Genomic DNA, 20,717 nt, shown 5'->3' with positions numbered 1-20,717 from the left:
TGGACGTAGGGGAATCTTCTAGCAGCTTCTCACAGAAGCCGCCCCTGTAGCCCCCCTGCTACCAAAACCTTGCCACGCAAACCCAATACAACTACCTTCAATGTATCAGCTTGAAAGTCTGTAGCAGGCTAGATCTACTTCTACATGATCATTAACTGTGCTAATGATGAAGCCAGACTTACACTTACTGCCATGTTTTCCCTCATTGCCTACATACAGACACCTAACAGTACCTCATGCAAGTGAGGAATATTCCTAGAAAGCGGCTTCATTCTTTTCCCAATTCGTCCTTTGAGCACAGTTTACCTCATGCAGCAACTGAGACAGAGGTCCTGTGGTAAGAATGTACATGATAACGTAAGATGGAACCATATGAGATTGCTTCATTAAAGGCCCTAAGGCTATGTAAGTGGCAATTTAAATTCTGTCAAGTTTTGAGGGATTTTTTTATTAATGTTTATGTGTATAAGTACAACTATATCCCTCCTCTCAAGAGGTCTTTTTGCAACCAGGAAAAGAGAAAAATTGGAAACTTCATGAAATCTAGGAACTTTCCCGTGCAAAGCTGATATATTTAGGAAATATTCAAATATTATTGTATTGAGCCCCACCTAGGGAAAATGATAAGATAATTCTTTTTCCCAAGAATCTGTAGAAAAACAATTTGCACTTTAGTTGACTATAACATCAGAAAACACAGTAGGGAAACCAGTTAGAGTGGAAATCATGGCAGAAAGGTCATTTGCCTGCTATGTCATCAAAGTGGCATCAGCTACAGTCAACTCATTCCCAAGAGATCCATGTCTAGCATGTGCTGTGAAATATTTCTCCAGGACCAAGAGCTCTACCTTTTCAGCTACTCCATCTATTCAGACAAAGCCAGTCAGGAAAACCCAGATTGTAGAGTCCTGTGTGAATCTACTAGTCACTGAGTCACTGTGTAAAAGGAAATCTCCTCCTCTGAAGAAAACAAAGTGGTGGAACTGCTGTCATTTGTGCAGTGGAGGACACACGAAGGAAGGATGTGAAAGATACTTGCCAAGGAATTGGACATGTCTGTCCAAAGAGAGATGTGTACAGAGAAGGTGGCTACATCTGAGCTAGTCTGCTTCTAAGGCACACCTTAACATACTCACCAGAGGTCTATTTGCTAAAAGTGTCTACTTGCTTCCACTGACAAGTTCTGATGTAGATGCCTCAATTGTAAACATCTGAAGTTAAGCAAGATGAAACAGATGCCCAGTTTCTGTAACTCCATCAGGCTAAAAAGGGAGCAAGCGTCCCAGCCACAGAGATCTGTCAGGTGCCAGGCACACACAAAAGCAGAACATGAGGCTCATGGAGAAATTTAATGTGTGGAACTAGAGGACCTGCAGCCCTCGGGCTTCAGTAGAGTTTGAGAAGCCGCCAAGAGTCCTGTGTTAAGGTTTTGGAACTAAGTGCTTAAATTCCTCTGAAGTCTAACTTTAGAGTGAGGCATTAAGACTCTTTTTTGGATCCAGCTTTCTGACCCTGTATTTTTATAGCCTCTTGGTAGCAATTATAAAACAGCAATTAAACATAAGAGTAGGATCATTACCCTTAATCATATTGGTAATGAAGTCTGAGTATTTGATTTGGGGAAATGAAATTACATACATTTCCTTTTGTTCTGTTGTCCAGTCTCTAGTCATTTACATGTGGTCCTTGAACGTAGATCTGTCTGTCTGTGGTTGCTCCTGCAGACTTGAGTTTACAGATTTCTCTCTAACTTTAACTGGACTTTTGGATATGCAAGCACTATAGGACTGAACCACATATATTGGTAAAATTTCCACAGTTCACGGGTATTCATGCCAGCAGATACTCAGTCCTGTTTCCTGTGTAGCTCCTCGTAATTTTCTTTTCAGATGTTTGCAGCTCAAAAAATAATAGTCTAAGAGAGAAGCTACTCAAGAAAGAAAGGAAAATTTTACTGACAATTCATAAGGAATTTGTTACTGTGTTTATTCTTATCCAATTCAATTCAGACCCTACAGAGAGAACTAGAGACTGTAGCCAAAAATGTTGATGGCAATAGGGTTAAAGTATAAATTTTTAATTAAAAATAAATTTTCATGCAAAGAAGAAGAAAAATATACCCAAAGACAAGGGAGAGGAAACCTCCCTTGGAACTGTCGATTATTTCAGAAAGCAGTAGAACAAGTAGCCATTGGAAAAACATGCTAATTAACAAAAATTAAGAGGAGAAAAAATCTCTTCCTAACAACCAAATTGCCAAAAAAACTTACCTCTCTTTTCAACATCTGAACTGAATATGGATAGACAAAAAATAAGACTGTTAAAACATATTTATCTATAGATTGCTATTAGATTGTCTTCTGATGAAGCTAATTTTTCAGCACACACTGTTATCACTTTATATTTTTTCCACTTGCTCCTACAGTACATGCTACTGACAACCATTCACTGCCCACGTATCTTTAAGAGACAGAAAGGAAGGATTAATTTTCTTGTAATAGCCTGTCTCTTACATAGTTAATGACAGGAAAAACAGGATGTCAGTTTGTGGTGTTGGCTTAGAGAGAAACAGTAATCATGATGTGGGAATATTGTACCAACTGCTTTCCAGCTATGTTCCAGGTCAGAGCTCCAATAGACGTAAATACTTGCAGAAAATGCAAGGTTAGAAAAGCCACATACAGGTTCTGACTTCAGCTTACACAGCCAGCTGCAGACAAGAAAGAATAAAGACATGCCGGGAGGACTTGGGGGAAGGGCTGGGATATGGAACTACCCATCTTGCAAGGCTGATGAAGTTTAAATGCAACATAAGTGTCAGACAAACTGGCTTTCAAACAAGACAAGTCTAACCTAACTCTTGTGACTAGTTCGGAAGTTTAGAAACTGGTCCATAGACTGTAACCTAACAGAAAGTTTTCCACCAACCCAGTTTACTTTGGCGCTGTTGATGAAACAACACGGTGCACGGGAACAAGAGGATTCCCTGGGTATTCTTTTCAACATCAGAATGCTGGGTTACAACTAGAAAGAATAAAACTATAGGAGAAAATTACATTTAACATACCGACAAGCAGGGTCATGGAAAAAACTCCTTAATTGCCTGAAAAATGAGAGCCTGATGTAGTGCCTCTCCTATTGATTTGAACAGACAACAGATCGGAGCCATCAAATGCAATCCCTAGAATGGTCCACTAGGAAGACTCCTTTATTCCTCCTGACACTAAGGAGAAATTATCAATCCTTTCCAAATAAATAGGATACCAAACAAAAAAATACATACTGGTAGATGGCATGCAAAAGTAGCTTCTGATCAGTCATCACTGAGCTATGACTTGCTTTGTAAGACTTACACAGAAGCCAGTGAGAGATCTGTAAGTGGAATGGCTACAGAGTAACATGCACTGCATTCATTCCTTGCAAGGAGAAAGTGAAAAACGTGCTTAAAAAAGAAAAAGCATTAAATACAGAAGAAAAAGCTCTGTTTTAACAGGGGGAAATGCCTTGTTATTAATAGTCCCTTTGGTAGTAGTTATTCTGGGTATCCGTTAACACATGATTACAAATATTTATAAGTTTATTCATATCTCACTTTTACAAGATGTACATTCATATCATGTGATTCAACATAATACACTCTGAAACTGGAACTCAACATGACTGGTGAATTCATGTAGGAGCATGCTGGCATAACCGAAACCTAAAAAAAAAATTGTTTGCTTGTTTGTTTTTCTCTTCCACAATAACAAAGGGGTACAAATGTTTAAGACGAGTCGGTTTTGGAGATTTTTTTTTTTTTTTTCATATTAGCAATCCCTGAAACGTCTGTAAACTCAGACACACTATGTGTACATAACCAAAATAATGCAATGGTACTGCAAATCATACTGGCTGCTCATAGTTTTGCAAAAGCAACAGGTTTAAAAAATATAAAAATAAATGCAAAGCATTGTCAAATTTACACTCAACATAATTAAAATAATACACATTTAGAAATTTTCAAACAAAAAAATAAATAAAACATCCACATACATTAATACAAAGAAACAGAGATATTTGCCTGTCTTTGATGTAATTAATACATACCATAAGCCTAGATTCATGAAAGTATTGCCTTTCAATAAATATCTTCAGCTTCAAAATCTGATATTTTCTACATTCTTCAACTGATTTTAGTTAAATATCAATTTTCAATATAAGGTGTATGAACTGCATCAAGTTTCAATTATTTATTGGAAATCAGCAAGTTTCTAGGCTGATTTACTAAAATTAGGCACCAACTTTTAGCATCAAATCTGTCTGACAGACGAACAAAATTTGAGGGATATCTGGTATCATACCCCTTTTGAAGAATGCCTCAAACACCGAAGCCTATGACCTTCCACTGACCTGGCTAGAAAGGCCAACTAACAAAAATAACCAATATAATATTAGCCACTGTGTTACATTGATGGGACCCATGTTGCACCTTTTAAAGATGTGACTTAGAGATGCGATTTTACAAAAAGCATGAGTCATAAAGCAGAAGGCTCTATTCTTCTCTTAAGGAGAGGAGATCACACTCTGTAGCACACCGCATTTCTTTTTTTTTTAGTTTCCGAGCAATACCAGGCCTTCTCCGGCCCTTCCACATCTTACTGCAACCAGTAGAGATTTTCAAGTGACCGAATGAGAAGCTCTTACTTGTTAGCCATGGGAATTCTGTCATATCAGGGAAAGAAAACAACATAATGGGGTCAGTAGGCTGCTTACAGATGAGGAGCGGAGCACTTTGACCATCCTTTCTAACCAGGAACACAAAAAATTTCCAACCATATTGGTTGTGCGCACTTTATAGAGTTGAGTAGATCTAGCAATTACAAGGACACCACCTGGATCATTAGATATTACAAAAATAAACAGATTTCTAAGAAAGATGTGTAATCTGTTTTTCCTATTCTTTGAAAATTTTCCTCAAACTGAAGGGGGAAAAACCTGCCACCTCCAAAGTAATAATGTCTCCAAAAACTAAAATTATCTGTTTAAAAAAAGAAACAATTTATTTTGCCTGGCACATTTAAAAGAGCAGAAAACATGCGTATTTTTCATCACCAAAAGAAAAAATTCATGACCTGGGTTTGCCTTAGGGATCTGGATTTCCGTAGGACTACACGTCTATTGTGTTTAAGTCAACAGTCCCAATGTGTCAATGTTATGTCAATTCAAAATCATGTCTTATTATTATTTCATAGGCAAACATAGGGCTAAAAGATATAGCAGATAAAGCATGCAAAGAATTGACATCAGCACACTTGGTCTGTGTGAAAAATTTATAGTAGGGGAAGTTGGAAATCAGGGTTTGCTAGCAATTTGTGCATGTTGTTGAGAACTCGGATTTTTGGTTCTAGTCTTAGCACTGCCGCAACTCGGCCCCACCGAGTCATAAACCAAATTCCTACAGATGTACGGGGTCAGAGGATTGGGCAGCAACTTCGTGTTCTGTGGAAATAGCTCACAGACACATTCTGCCACTCTGAATCGTGTTCAATGTTCCCTTTAAGACTTTTGCTGAAGTCAGGTACGGAGTTTAAATTTCTTGGAGCAGGGCCTCTGCTACTTACAGTTTTGAAAGGTGTCTAGCACCACAAAGTTCATGTCAGATTATGATCTGGGGGATGCTGCTACATTACAAAACCAAAAGTAATAATATTCAGTGCTGACAATGGGTGATGGAACCTGGCCCTTGATTTATATGCCTTAATTTCTACAAAAATGGGGATAATAATTCTTATCTACTTCATAATGGGTGAGGATTAAATAATAAACATTTATACAGTGCTTTGCAAATAAACATTATATAAGTGCTAAGTATTATGATATTAACCAAAATGTCACTACATCTATATGACCCTACTAAGCAAAAAAACTTCCAGTATAATTTTTTTCACACGTTTCCGAGTCAATAAAAATGAACCATGGAGTCAGCTTGCTATTTTGATACAAATGGATGAAGTACTTAAGCTTATTTGACAGTTCCAAAAAAATCAGAGACTATTTTTTGCATTATAAAGGGGCCCATGTAATGCATAAAGCCTTTTTTTATAGACTTGTTTATAAACAGCATTATTCATTTGGCATTCATTCATGTTATTTTTCAAATAACAGACCAAACTTTTGAGGAAGATTCTTTAGCGATCCACATACACTAAATGAAGGCCTCCTCCAAGGGAATTCTGCCCAGCGGCTGCTGTTCTGATGATCTTGGAAATCTCATACTTCTCAAATGAAAGATTACACAAAGATCAGGCTGGATGATGGTGGACGATAAATGAGGCTTGGCGTGCCTGAGAATCTAAAACAATTACAATACTTCTAAACTGTAATAAGCACCTCAGGACCTTGACTATCTTCTCTTCAACCTCCAGCCTCCTCAAGAAAAATAATTAGAGAAACGTAAAAGAAAAAAAAGACCACACATTAACAGAGAAGGGGTAGACGCTTTGGTCCAGATTCTCAACTTGTATGGATCACTGGAGCTCTACATGGTGAATGGAGCCACAGTGACTTACACTTAGTCCAGTACATGGTAGTCCAGGTAGGACTCCTCATTTCTTCCCAACGATGTAAGGATGACAAGAAGAGGAGGCCACCTGCATGCATCCCCCAAAACAAGGCAAAGCTTTTATACCACCACTGATGCAGTTGGCCCATTCAAGAAATAAGCAAAGCAGAGCCAGTTTCGGCTACACCCCTTGCGCAGTGCACCTTTTCATTTCCTTCCATGCTAAATGAAATGCAAGAGCAGCATGAAGCACCTTGGTAGATTCACAGCAACACCCTGCCCCTTTCCCCAGGCTGATCTATGGTACCTCCTTCAAAACAGGCTAAGCTGATAAATCTTGCCACCTTCTTCCCTTCTGCGGTAGAGGGCAAGACTGTCCTTGAGACATCCATTGAAAGCAATCAGAAGAAACTGTAAGAATTTGTCATTCTGGAAAGATGTATGCTACACTACCAGCCTTGTTTCCTGTTAGCAGGGAACCGTATTCATGTCACCGCTATTTTTTGAATACAAGAAAGAAGCTGTGTGTAGCAACATTTCTGAGAGAAATCTACAAGCATTTTTGCTGTGTTGGCACCTAGTAAAACAGCAAAGGTGGAAAAGTTATTCCTTCCAATATGAGGTGGATGCATACCGCACGTGCACCCTGTAACACTGTAAGATCAGTAGCACTTCACAGCCTCACTTACAAGATGTCTGAGAAAATTCAGATCCCAAACCTACAGCTTCGACTGAGCTGCTTCTATGGAGTTGTTTGAGGGTGAAAACCACTCCTTTGCGAAAGTCCAGCACAGGACTGAAAAAATCACATAAGCCTCTCTTAAACTCTCACAAGAGGATTTGAAAGGGTAATAATTAGATCACAGATACAGATAACAAGCAGTCCCCACTTAATCGAAAGCTCTGTGCCTTCGGTCTTCAACACTGTGTATCAAATTCTCCTTCAATGGCTGTGGGTATCCAGTACAACAGGTTACTTGTTATAGCCTAAAGCATCTCTATAGTAATGTTTATTATTTTTCAGATCTGCATGTTAGAGTGCTGGAACCACTCCAAATATTTCTTATTTTAGCCTGAAATTCATACATCATCATGAATAACGTTTTACTTTCTAGGTAATGTTTTGTTTCAATAAGAAATTGTTAATTGCCTGAGATTTTTGTCCGTGTTTCTCAGCAACAAGTAACACTACCTTAATATTTTGGCCTTGCTTTAAAAAGGTACTGGGCTTTCACAGAGAGGTAGAAAAGGCAGGTAACATTTATCAGCTCTAGCAAATGCAAAATATAACTACTTCTCACGTAATAAATAGAAGGGAAACGGCACAACTTTGACATTCCAGAAATTTTGCTTGCTAGAAAATATCAAAACTTGAAGGAGAAACAAAAAGAAGACAAGTGTCTAAAATTTATCTACAGCATGAATTTTTGTCCTACAGTAATATTCGGATTTGATAAATATCAGCAAAAGCCAAAACTAGTAATGGATTGCTAAACAAGACATAAAAAGCAGGCTTAATAACGGTACTGTTGAGAGGATAACCTTCCATTAACACAGGCCTTGGTAACAAAGGCAACAAATAGCTATCTTGTTAGATGTAGACAAGACCAATATTTGCACCTTCCTCTCTCCTCCCCACCAAAAATTTAAAAAAAAAAAACGTAATAGACTAATCAGAAGTGAATAGCATAAGAAGTAAAAATGGGGGGGTTCAGTAAACCCAGACACTTTGGTAATATAATTTAAAGGATTTCCCTACTCCTTATCCTGTCTGAATTTATACTAGTTATTTTGCTTAAGCATTAGCTTAAGACTTGGTGTCTAAATCACAGGCAAAAATTAAAATGGCCAAATATTGAACTTGTCCACCTCTACAAAACACTTCTGTGGGTTGTTTTTTTGTTTTTTTTTCTTTACTTAAAATGGTTGCGAAAGTGTCATGCAGACTTTTCAGCTTACTTCCCAGAAATATGGCACATTAATTCAACTAGTAATCATGGCATCTACCTTTTCCCGTATGTGATGCATATAACTTTATCCATTCATAGAAGACTCGGACTGTCATTTTGGCAAGAAGCTGCAATGCACCAGTCTGAGCATAAAGGACTTAAGTTATGGTTCTTGCAGAATTGGTTATTAACAGAATAAGTACGGCTATTTTTTTTAATCTATAATATTTACAGTATTGCACTTTACTGCACTTAATTGCATTTCACTAAAATTAATGCTGCATCAGTATTATGCCTTAAAACCATATGTCCATCTTTGTTGTATAAGTCACTCTTTCTACATCCTGTAAAACAGCGAGATTTTGCTTCAAAGATCCAGACATTTGGAAAAAAAAAAAAAATAGAAAAATTGACCTGTTTCTATGGCACAATGCATCTCATTGAGTTCAGGTGATTCTGGCAAAACAGGTGCATTTCTTATTGTTCCCATCTTTCAAGTTATCACTAACGATTAGTAAATTCTAGTCTCTCTCTTTCTCCTTTCAAAGGACACAGCCATTTGAGACGCACATTTTTTGTTATTGCTGCTTTTTTTCTTTTTTTTTTTTTTAGGAAAGAAAAGAAAAAAAAAACTGCCTTGCCTCAGATCTGAAATTCCACATTTAAATTCAAACCAGTTCTGCAGCAGCAGCTCCTCAGTGATGGAAGAGATTCATGGCAGTGAAATAATACTGTTGGCAACAAAGAAATGTCATCTTTAATGGAGACCAGCCCCAAGGATTTATTATTTATTATTATTACTATTTGTTTTGTTTAGTTTCGTTCTAATATATTTCTGATCTTCAAAACGTGTTTAGTTAGACACATGCACAAGGTAGCAAAACTGACAGCAGCAGGTGACGTTATGCTGGAGCGATCACTTTTGCCAGGGTCAAAAATCCAAAGTGTCCCCAATGTTCACAGATTAACATAATTTAGAGATCGTTTCCTTTCTTTTTTTTTTTCTTTTTGTGTTTGGGGTTTTTTTGTTTGGGTTTTTTTTTTTTAACTCTCCTTTCTCTCTCCTCCCACCTACTTCATTCTCCGCGGAGTCTCTGACTCGTGGGTGCGTGTTTGCTGCGCGCGCGCGCGTGTGTGCGTGTGCCCGTGCCCGTGGCGGGAGCCGGGCGCCCTCGCCCCGCGGCGGGCGGGGAGTCCCCCACCGTGCCACACAGCACCAACGGCCGCCAACGGCTTCCAACGGCCGCCGGGGCCTCCCTCTTCGCCCGGCTCCCCCGGCCGCCAAGTCTCTGGGGGCGAGAGGGCGAGGAAAGCGGCGGGCAGAGGCTGCCGCCGGGCGCTCGCAGACCTTGGGAAAGGGGAAAGAAATTAAAAAAAAAAAAAAAAAAAAAAAACAACAACAAAACAAAAACAAAAACGAGAGAAGGCGGCAGGGCGGCCCGGAGCGCCCGCTGCTCGCCCTGCGGCCGGGGAGGAGGAGGAGGAAGAGGAGGAGGAGGAGGAGGAGAAGGAGGAGCGGGGGGGGGGGGAGGGGGGCAGAGCGGCGGTCCGTGCGGGTCACACACACGCCCGCCGCGGGCACCCGGGGCGGGGTGGGGTGGGGTGGCGGGGCGCGGCTGAAGCGTGTCAGAGCCCCAGGGCCTCGGCGTGCTTCCGGGCCTTCAGCCGCAGGTCGGCGATGCTGGAGTTCTTGCTGTTGCTCTTGGCGGCGGCGGCCACCACGGCGGCGGCGGAGGCGGACTCCGCCAGGGAGGCGATGGGCAGCCCGAAGGGCGGCGGCGGGAACATCAGGTAGGGCGCGTGGGCCGCCAGGTGCGGGTGCAGGTGCGGGTGCGCGTGGGCCACGCCCTCCAGCTGCAGCTGCGCCTGGACCTGGGCGGCGGCGGCAGAGACACGGCGTCAGCCCCACGGCCGCCCCCACGGCGCGCACCCACGGCCGCGGAACCGGCCCCGGCGCCCGCCCCCGCCCCGCCTCGACCCTTCCCGGGAGCCCGGCGGCTGAAAGAGCGGCTTGTTAGCCGAGTCCCCCGCACGCAGGGGCGGGGCAGGCGCGCAGCGCAGCGAATCTCCGCTCCGCACCTAACCAGAGGCACAGAGACGTACTTAACCCTCCTCGTGTTTTAAAAAAATAAAATAAATTTAAAAAAAAAAAAATATGCGGCCCAACGCACGGGCGCCAACAAGTGCTAAATAGCTAATTTTTTTATAATTTCTTTTTCAGGGATGTTTATTTATACCTTGCTAAAAACTCTTTGGCCACGGGTCCCTTATATACCGGGTTGGTGTTTGCTTTGGAGCTTTCTCGACCTACACAAACACGTTGGGTTGACTGAGAGATTTCAGCTCCGGGTAGGTTCGGGGAGGAGTGGGGGAGAGTTTATTTATGTATTTAATTATTTTGGTCCAAATATGTCTTTTAAAAATCAATACAATTAATCTGTCAGCTCCACGTGTCTCTGAGACGGAGAAGGTGGTGGAGGGTCCCTTTGGGCTGGGAAAAATCGATTCCTCGATTAATTGACCAAAAAAAAAAAAAGGGGGGGGGGAGCAAGTTACAAGCGGCGGCGAGGGGGTGGCTGGAAGCGGGACGTAATTTCATTCCCCTCGTCCCGGTTTCCCCCAGCAGCCTTCCCCCGGGGGGCTGCGCCTTTCTGGCGCAAGGACCCGGGACCCGCAGCGGCGCCGGTGCCTGCGCTCCGCTACTGCCCCGGTCCCGGCTGGCCTGCCCGGCGGCAGGGCATCGGGGAGAATCCTCCCCACCTCCTGGGCGGCCGCCTCCATCGGAAAAGGCCAGGCCTCGACAACCCGCGTGAGAAGGAGGGGGAGAACGAAAGGGTCCGCATCGTTTTTCCCCCTCATGGTTTCGCCCACCGGGTGGGAGACCCTCCTCCGGCGCCGGGCGGAGACCGAAACCCCCCTGGGCGGCTCGGGACCGGGCCGCTCCGTCCCCGCCGGGTGCGGGTGGGCTTCCCCGGGCGCCCCCCGGCCCTCCCCGCCCCGGGAAGGCGATGCGCCCCCGGGAGGCCAGCCCGCCTTTGCCACGTCTGCGGGCGGCCCCGGGGCCGTGTGCCAGCCCATCGCACGGCGGCGGGGGGGGCCCTTATCACCGGCGGCGCCTCCCGGGGCTGCGGGACCCCCTGCTCGGCCCCCTCCCCGGGCCCGAGGGGCGCTGAGCTCCCGGCAGCCGGGCGAGGGCTCCTTCACGAAGTTTTACAGCCTGTTTTTAATACGTGCCAACTTCTATATAAATGGCACTTGTAAACGTGTCCAGCTTCCTCCCGTGCAAACGAAAGGGGGTCGGAGCTTGCCGGGGGAAAGGAAAATAAAACCGGAGCTAACTACCTGTTGGAAAGGCATCCTCAGGGCTCCCATATTCACATAGGGGGCCACTCTGCAGGCGTCTAAATGGCTGGCGGTTCCCAGTATCACACCTGCGGGGAGAGACAGGGCCGGGTGAGCGGCGAAGGCGCCCCGGGGCTCTGCGACCGCCGCTCCCCGACCGGCCCGCACCCCTGAACCCACCTTTGTGCATCTGGTTTTCCTGCTTTCGGCACTTTGCTCTCCTGTTCTGAAACCAGACCTGTGAAAAGAAAACACAAACAAAAACAAAACAACAACCAAAAAAAAAAATATGGAGGTAGACTAGGCGGCTGCTAAGAGAGGATTATCTCGGGGGCTAGGGATGGAGGGGAGAGGCGAAGGACTCCGCACAACTTTGCTGAGGTCTCTCCTCGGGAGCAGCCGAGGGGGAGAGCTCAGCCCCGGGTGGAGTGAGCCCCTCTATGTGCTGCGGTGGGGCTGTTTGGGGGGGGGGGGGGGGGGTGGTCCTGCTTTTTGGTGTGGTTTCTCAGCGGGAGCTGAACCTAGGAGATCAGAAGCGCCCTCGCACCTGGGGAGACCGGGAGCCGGCCGCTTCGCACCGAGTCTCCGAGGCCCCCGTGTCCCCCCGGGCGGGCAGTGGCGGCCCTTGTGCCACCCGTCTGGAGCGAGGGGCCGCTCCCACAAACACTTAAAATAAGCCCCCACGCAGGCCGGGTGGGACCCTCGGCTCCCTTTCCAGTCACACCTCAACATCCCGGGGACAGCCTGCGTGGGCCAGGTCAGACTCCGGGGTCCGGCCCCTAAGCGACAGGGCCGTCTGCTCTCTCCCGAGCTGGGCTTGGAAACGATGAAGACCTCAGAGAAGATGCGAGATGCTGAACTTGCACAAAGGGGCTGAATCATTCCCCGTTCCCCAAACGTTAGAAGAAAATAGAACTCGCTTCTGTAGACTTCTGGACAGACAAGAGCAACATCTTTGCAGGCTGGGATGTAAAGAAGGGCTTATGCCCCTACCCGAGACATGCCTGTAGTCCAATAATCCTGCCCTAATTCCAGCTGCTGTGGCTCAAACAAGCGCAGAACTTGCAGTTGCCGCTGCGCCTCCCCTGCCTCTTTTCCAGGGGCATTTCAGACCTTCATTACTTTCCCCCTTCCGAGGTGCTTGGTTTAGCAGCTCTCCCCAAAGGATCGTCAGAGGCACGGACCAAAATGTTTCGCGGAGCCTTATCCTTACACCAAAACCTGCCGATTAGGGACAAACATTGACTTTCACCGCTGATAAAAATCTTGTAGCTAAGTAAACACCTACAACCTTTGATGTTCTTGCACTTGCCAAGAGATCATACGGTTAATTAATACTAACTGCACTTCCTACACCAAATTTTCCCTTCAAGCTTTCTTCAATTGCCTTAATGATGGTCATTTACAACGGAGTAATTAGTGCAAAGAAAGGCTTCCAAAGGCATTAATTACCTCGGGTACCTCAGTGATTTTCTTAAGTAGGAATTGGCCTTCTCTGATTTGGAGCACCATTTGTCCTGCCTAGGGTGGCCGGGGGGGCGCGCAGCGGGCGGGCGGCTGCGGGGCGCTGCGGGTACGGACTGACCGACCGACCGACCGACCGCTCCCAGTCCCCGCTCCCCGCCGGCTTGTCGCTAGCGCAGCCCTCACCGCGCTAACCGGGCACCGCTGCCGCCCCGCTGCCCTGAAACGCACAGCACGGCACACGCCTGTTTTTCCCAATACGCAAGTATTAACAACATGCAACTCTTCTCCTTTTAACCGGGCCGTTAGGGATTTATAATTTTTTTTTTTAAATATGAGCATGCAAAATACCGTCGTGCTGTAGCCACAATAATACATTTTTTTACGGTTGTAAATCCTTGCAGGAAATCTCCTTGTGTGTGTGTTCCCCACGCCCTCCCCCCCTCCGCCCCCCCAAAGGAGTATAAATTGTCAGGAGAAATTTAAGCAGCGTTTAAACAACTTCTCTTGCAAATCAGAACATCTTTCAAACAGAAATTATATTTAAATCTGGAAAACGAAGTGCCCTTTCCCTTTAGCTATGAAAAAATAAGGTTATGAGGAATAAAAGTGATGAATTAGCCACTGCGTTAAGCGATAATAAATCAGGCTTGGTGTGATTCACGATCAATTCCAATTAGTCATGAATATGCTAAGTAAAGCACAGTACACTGTTTTAGACAGTTATTTCTTCATTAAGGATCACTCAGTGATTTCTTTCACAAATGCTCTAATCTGATTTCCTTTTGATTTCCATTAGAGACAGTGAATAATGACATTTAATTTAGCCCTGCACCATAAACCCAAAGATATTTGTTGTAATTGAATTACTGCCTGCTCCTCACTATGGTCTCATAACTTTCAATTATAACCCTGACAGCTGGGTGATATGAGTTTCCAGTACAACACTAAAAATAAAAGGTTAATAAGGACTAGCTACCATAGGAGCTTCAATTTATTTACAGCAAATTTCCACACTAAATTGAAACTATATCCTTTAACAGCAAGGGACAAGTGGTTCAGATAGGAATTAGAGAACAATTCTGAAAGTATTAAAAAAAAAAACCTTTCCCTTTTCCCCCCTTCTCCTTCTTTTTTTCCACTTCCATTTATTGATGGATATCTAGCTCTCTGCTTATTTCCTAATTAATTATCCATTTCTCCTCTTTTCCCTCTTGATATTTCTTTTATTTATAGGTTTATTTTCATCCATGCAAACCTCTTCTGTAAGATGATTAAATTTATTAAAATTTTTTTCTCTCTCTCATAAACTCCGCCTGAATTGGTACCTTTTTATTTTCTTTTTTTTTTTTTTTTGGTGTGCTGTTTTAAGATCTGTAAGCACTTGAAGCACCAATTTTCCTGTAACTATGAACATCCTGTTAAGGTGCTGCTCAGTAATAAAGTACTTGAAAGAAAGAGTGCAGAATTCAATTACAAGTAATTTATTTTTATAGAAACAGTACATCAAGGCCTTGGAAAGATATTACAGAGCCCAAGTAAGAAGATCTGGGAAGATGACATAAGAGTTGATGTCCCCTTCAGCAAAAGTTTAATCTTTTCATTAATTTATATGGTGTGTTTAGATCAATCTTCCAGGAGAAAGTAGGCCAGCAGCACTCTGAACCCCTGCAATATCCCCTGCAAGCCACCCTTCCTAAGGCATGTGCCCGGCACCATCCCTTGCCCAGCTCAGTTCTTACTGAGAGAGGCAGGAGCTGAGGGGAGAAAAGAGCCTTTTAAAAAAAAACAAAACAAGAAAGAAAACAACCTAGCTACTCTATTTATTTCGGGAAATGCCTCCAGGAGGCAGTTGTTTAAAGCGAGGTAGTCGCTTACTCCGGCAAAGGCTTGCCGAGCGGGTCCGGGAGGAGCGGGATCCTGCCTGTCTGCTTTCCAGGGTAGGTCACGTTTAAGGAGGGGGACAAGGCGACCCCTCTCCCCACTCCAGCTCGGGGCTGTATTTCTGGTCTTCCCGCGGTGCCCCGGGGGTGAGGGTAGGCACGGAGACCTCCACCTATGCCCACACAGCCACACCCGCATCTATGTGTACCCACCCGCACACACGTTTAGATGGATATACATATGCATGCGCATCTCTTCTCTCCAGGGTGTGAAGGCGTTTTGCTCGGTCTGGGGGGTTAGCTTGGTGACTTTTTCTTCTTGGGTTTTGGTTTGGTTTGGGTCTGTTAGGCCAAGCACAGTGTTATAACCCAAGAAGGGATTTCCTTCAGGTTTCTTCTGCTCTAGGCCTGCTCAGAGCGCCACAGGTTGATTTTATTAATTATTTCTAGGTTTGGGGGGTTTTTTTTATACGACATCTGTTTTGGGGATGCATTCCCTGGTTGGCTTGAGGTGGGGGGGAATTTTTTTCCCCTGCATCAAACCGAAAATCAAATTTTAAAATAATCGATGTGAAACCAGCCAAACAGACGGCTCTGATGGCCCAAGAACTACAGCAACCCCGACCTATTTTCAAGGTTTCGAAGGCTAATCGGTGTTTAGCTCTATCTGAAGCGGGATGGGAGGGACGGGGGGGAACTCTACCAGATGGGGTGCCATGCATTCATACGCTTGCTGCGCGAATCAGAGCGGGCACCTTTCCCCCGGCTCCGGCTAATCCCGTTCCTCAGCACCCAAACCGTCTAGCCTTATTCACGGCCATTGTTTTCTGGGCTTTTTTTTCCATAACGGCCCCATAAAAGAAGGAAGGGGAAGAAAGTGAGGATTAAGGGAGAGTTAATGGCACGTTTGCAAGGAAAAATACAATCATTAAAAAAAAAAAAAATAGCGAGTTGCTCAGTTATTAGAGACTTGTCAACACTATCGCCACCCCACCCCCCCAAAAAAAGATTAAACTGCCTTCCTAGGAAATGCAAGGCACGGGCAGATACTCCTAGAGCAGAACTACTGTTTGGCAGGACAGGTACAGCGGAGTTGCAAAGAGCTTCCCCATCACACGTGTCGTCTCTGCCTTCACCTCCCCGCTTTGGATGAAACGGGGCACTGTGCTAGGATCCGCTGGCAGTTAGGAAGTGAGGTGAGGACGTTTCCAGGAACAGAGCCTTTCTCTTACCTGAACCCTAGCTTCAGACAGTCCCAGCCTCTGGCTTAGTTCCTCCCTCATGAAGGCATCCGGATAGTGAGTCTCATCAAAAAGTCTTTCCAGCTCATTCAGCTGCTCTAGTGTGAAATTGGTTCTGCTTCTCCTTTGTTTGAGCTTGGTCTGTCCATCTTCATCTTCTGACTTCACATCTTCCCTCTTCTCTTTGCACTCGTAGATCCCTGCCGGGAGGGGGAAGGGGAAAACGACACTGAGCCTCCCCTCGCACCTCTCCGAAGTTTCTTTCCGCGGCACACGGGGGTCACCCCCCTCCCCTCTCTTCGTCCCCAAACTCAGCGCAACCTGCGGGGGCAACCGGCGGGCGGGAGGGGGGTCCCCGGGACGGCCTCGGCAGGCCGGAGGGGTGAGCGGGGCTGGGGCTGGGGCCGGGCCGGGGGGCACCGGGTCGGACTAGAGACCCGCTGCCAGCTCCGGGCCGAGGAAGGGAGGGAGGGAGCCGCGCTGCCTTGCCTGGCTGATGCCCCATCAGAAAAACTATATATATAAATGTAATTTTACTTTCTTTCCAGGGTGAGGAGGAAGCCGTGCCGCCGATTGGCACGGGCAGTTCGGGGAAGGGTCTGGTAGGGAAACCGCCGGCCCCCCGATACCTCCAGGCGGTGGGAAGAGGCGGGGGAAGGGGGTTTCTCCGTCACCGTTTTCTCCCAAAGTAAAGAGGGTTATGCAAGAAGCTCCCCACCGCTGTCATGGTGAAGCCACGGTGAAAATATTTGCCTCGTAAAAGAAACTTTCCATGGGCCTGAGACCAAGACCGTCCGTCCCGCTGCCCCTTATCACCCCTCCTTCCCCCAAAATACCTGCCGGCGGGTCGAAACCCCCGGGGCCGCGGGCCTGCACAGCCCGGCGCGGAGGAGCGGACTCAAGGACGATGGGAGCCCCCCAGCCCCTCCAAAACAGCAGGACCCCCTCCCCCTCAGCCCTCATGGAGCCCAACAGGGCTCGGGGCGAGCTTGCGACCGGCGGCAGCCGCTGTGCACGCTTGTCCCGGGCAGAGGGGAGGAAGGCTGGGGAGGCAGCGGGGGAAAACAGTTGCTCTTTTTTGTCTTGGGGGGCGGGGGGGGAGGATTTCTTTTGCTTTGCTAAATTATCTTTCTTTCCTCCTTTTTTTTTTTTTCTTTCTTTTCATTAATGCCAGGCGGCCTAACGCACCGGCGCCCTTTTAATTCCGGCTAACGAAAAGAGGAGAGGTGCTGGAGCAGGGGGCACGTCTGGTGGCTGAACCGGTTCCCCGGGATCCCCTGCCTGCCCGGGGCGCCCCGCCGGGGTGCGCATCCAGCGCGGGCACCGGTGGAGTCCCGGGACGAGTCTGCTCCGGCTGCCTCCTTTGTCCTGCTTCACCTTCTGGGCGGTGTGGGGCTAGGGGGGGAAGCCACATCTGCAGCTGATCCCGAATTAAATCCGTTTTCCCTCACCACATACACACGTATTTTATATATATATATATGTATGTACGTCCACACATACACAATGTGCGCACGCACATACATATTAACCTATATGCTTAGGGGCATCCCAAAATGCTAACTGCAAATCGTAAGTTGATTGAACGTAATAAAACGTCCTGAACTGCATCTGTGCTTAAGCGAGGCGGGGACCCAAGCCGAAGCGCTCGTTTTCACTTCCGAAATGAAAACTGTCCCTGGCCGTAATCGCTCCTCCGGGCCACCCGTCTCCGACTCCGGGCTGGATATCGGCTGCATAAAACTTTGGGAAGGGTCTGGCCTCCGGAGGGGGGTGTTCGCTGGTTGGTTTTAATGGCGGGGTTTTTTTTTCGCATTTCTCCTGTAAGGGGAACCCCTATGAGAAGACGAGGGTGCTAACCCAGCAAATGCCTAGGGAAAATTAGGCGCGTTCAAAAGCTCTGTCTCCTTTCAGAGATCCGAGGCTACAGCATGTCCGTGATAGGTATAAAATATTAACTAGCATATCGGTGGGACTGAAATCACACGCCGGAATCAGTTGAAATTAGACTGAAACCTGGCATGAATTTAAACTGTCACAAGCATCTCAGCTCTTTCCAACTCCTCCCTTCCATCCCCACCCCCAGCCCCTCTCCATAGATTAGATTAGCTAAACATACATGCCAGAATTTCGATACACAGGGAAAAGGGAGAGTAGTAGCGATTTTCTTTTTTCGTTCGTTCGTATTATAAATTTTTTTTTTTTAGATTTTTTTTTCCTGGAGCATGCCCTGCTTTCATTTTTTAAAACCTTCTCCTGTGCGAATGATTCCTCTGAACTGAACCCTCTCTTTTTGCAGTCTCTCGACCAGAGAAGGAAAATCAGCAGTGCTGAGTGGTACTGGCTTGTGCAGAAATACGGGTACCCGAATATGTGATTATACCCGGTCCTTCTGTTTGGGGAGGGGGTGGAAGAGAGGAGGATATTAAATAAGCGTTTGGGCTGTAAATTAAATTGCCTTTCGTCCAATGTTATATTAAACAAGATCAAACAGTAGGAAACAGCTGAAAGACTGGTTGTTGTTCCCCAACCTATTAACCGTTTTTTATTACCCCAAGCTAGCCAGTAGCTCCCCAGGCAGGTCCACCTGTCTAACTTGCCTAGAGACACTTTCTCAACTTTCTAATCCCCCCGCCCTTTTTATTCTCTCCTTCCCCTGCGAGCCTGTGCGGGATTTTTAGCTCGCTTGGTTTTAAAATTATTTTTAATTTGAATTTCCTTCCGCTAAGACAAGGAATGGCGTTTTACCCCTCGGCCGGCGGTCCCCGCACCCCGGGGGGATGCGGTGCTGCCCTGGCCCAGGCGAGAAGGGCAGGCAGGGGACCGAGGGACCGGGCGGCAGTGCCGGCCGGTTCCTCTCTCCGCAGGGATGCTCTATCTCACCCGGGCCCGGTCCGCTCCCCCACAGCCAGGCTCCTCTCCTCCTCCTCCTGGCCGGCCGGAGCCTCTGACTAGGGCAGGCTGACAGACACAAGACAAAATGTCCAGGGAGAGCCCTCTCCACATCCAGCTTTCTCCCAGAAGAAGCAGCAGCATCCTGACGGCCCGGAAGCAGGAAGAACAGGTCTCCTAAGGCATTAAAACTCCCCGGACAAGGTTTCCTCGTACAAAAATACACAGATAGACGAAAATGTCTGACGTCCTGCTCTGCCCCCTTCCCCCGGGCGAGTGAACGCCTAACGCACCGGATCGATTTCGGATGTGAACGGGGGCTGGCGGGGGCGGGGGGGAAGGACCGAAGTTGCGACTTATTTTTCACGGCTATGTTCACGTTATGCATGCAGGCTTATGTGCTTCTAAGCGTATGTTCCCGCCGCTGCGGGAGGGAGGCGGCCGGAGGAGGGAGGCAGGATGCGGGAGGCGAGCCCGCTCGCCCCGCCGGGGCCGGGGCCGGGGCCGGGGCCGGGGCCGGGGCCGGGGCCGGGGTGGCCGGCTCGCCCCCGCTGCGCGGCGGCAGGGGCGGCCGGGGAGGGGGCCGGGGCTGCCGGCGAGGGGCGAGGGGCGGAGGGCGGCCAGCCCCGCTCTTACCTTCCGCCGTCCTGCCCGTGCTGAACTCCTTCAGTTTGTCCTTGTCGCTCTCTACGTGGTCTTTGAAAAGATGCACCGGGCAATGGTTGCTGCTTTCGGTCATGTCCTGCAGGTTAGAGTCAGAGTTTCCAAGCTCCCTAGAGCGAGCCAACCCACTCTCCAAAACTTCCCTGTACGTGATCGTCTCCTTCTTGTTGCTGCTGCCACTGCCGCTGCTGCTCTCTTTGCTTTTCTGGTCAAAAGATTTGGATACAAAAGCCGTAAGTTCTTCCATGGCTGCCCGGTGATCTTATCCACAGAGATCCACTTGTTTTCAGTCGGAGATGTGGCCGTCCTCGGCACGCTGTTTTTGCACGTAGAAGATGGGCTGTATAGGGTTAGATCACTCCTGCTGTTATTTATGCCTTTCAATTTGAGATCACACTATTTATACATGGCTACCTCAGCCCAACCCCCAGCTCTCCCTGTCTCCAGCAATTACTGACTGCTCCATAGTCGCAGGCGGACTCCTAGCAGCTATCTCCCCCACCTCAGTCCAGCAATTGGCTTTCTTTTCATTTCATCACTCTTTGGCATCTTTGCACCTTGATTTAGGGAGGCAAAGAGGCAAAAGCGAAAAAGAGGGGGAGAGAGAGAGGGAGACAGAGGAATGGGGGGGGGGGGGGAAGGGAAACGTGAAAATAGGTATCTGCATTCTGTAAATGGGTTGCAGAAATGAAAGTCGAGGAAGACTTAATTGATTGTAAGGACATCCTGTGCGTGGCAACAC

At 46.9% G+C, this 20,717-nt stretch overlaps 1 protein-coding gene across 2 annotated transcripts; it reads right to left on the bottom strand.

Annotated features, from left to right (window-relative positions):
• Positions 1-10,116: 10,116 nt before the first annotated feature.
• SHOX (short stature homeobox) lies at positions 10,117-20,250 on the bottom strand. Of its 2 annotated transcripts, none has more exons than XM_050909629.1 (5): positions 19,949-20,250; positions 16,412-16,620; positions 12,013-12,070; positions 11,833-11,921; positions 10,117-10,362 (listed from the first exon to the last, which is right to left on the bottom strand). In XM_050909629.1, exons 1-5 carry the CDS (start codon positions 20,220-20,222, stop codon positions 10,117-10,119), a joined length of 876 nt encoding a protein of 291 aa, XP_050765586.1. In that variant the 5' UTR covers positions 20,223-20,250. The 2 variants fall into 2 exon arrangements, with proteins under 2 accessions (XP_050765586.1, XP_050765592.1); XM_050909635.1 differs by lacking the exon at positions 10,117-10,362 and adding an exon at positions 10,931-10,981.
• Between the last annotated feature and the right edge of the window lie 467 nt (positions 20,251-20,717).

This window comes from Gymnogyps californianus, chromosome 1, assembly GCF_018139145.2.
Source record: "Gymnogyps californianus isolate 813 chromosome 1, ASM1813914v2, whole genome shotgun sequence".
Classification (NCBI taxonomy): Eukaryota; Metazoa; Chordata; class Aves; order Accipitriformes; family Cathartidae; genus Gymnogyps; species Gymnogyps californianus.
The sequence above is the reverse complement of the archived record's forward strand: the minus strand, read 5'-3'. Positions and strand labels throughout refer to the sequence as shown.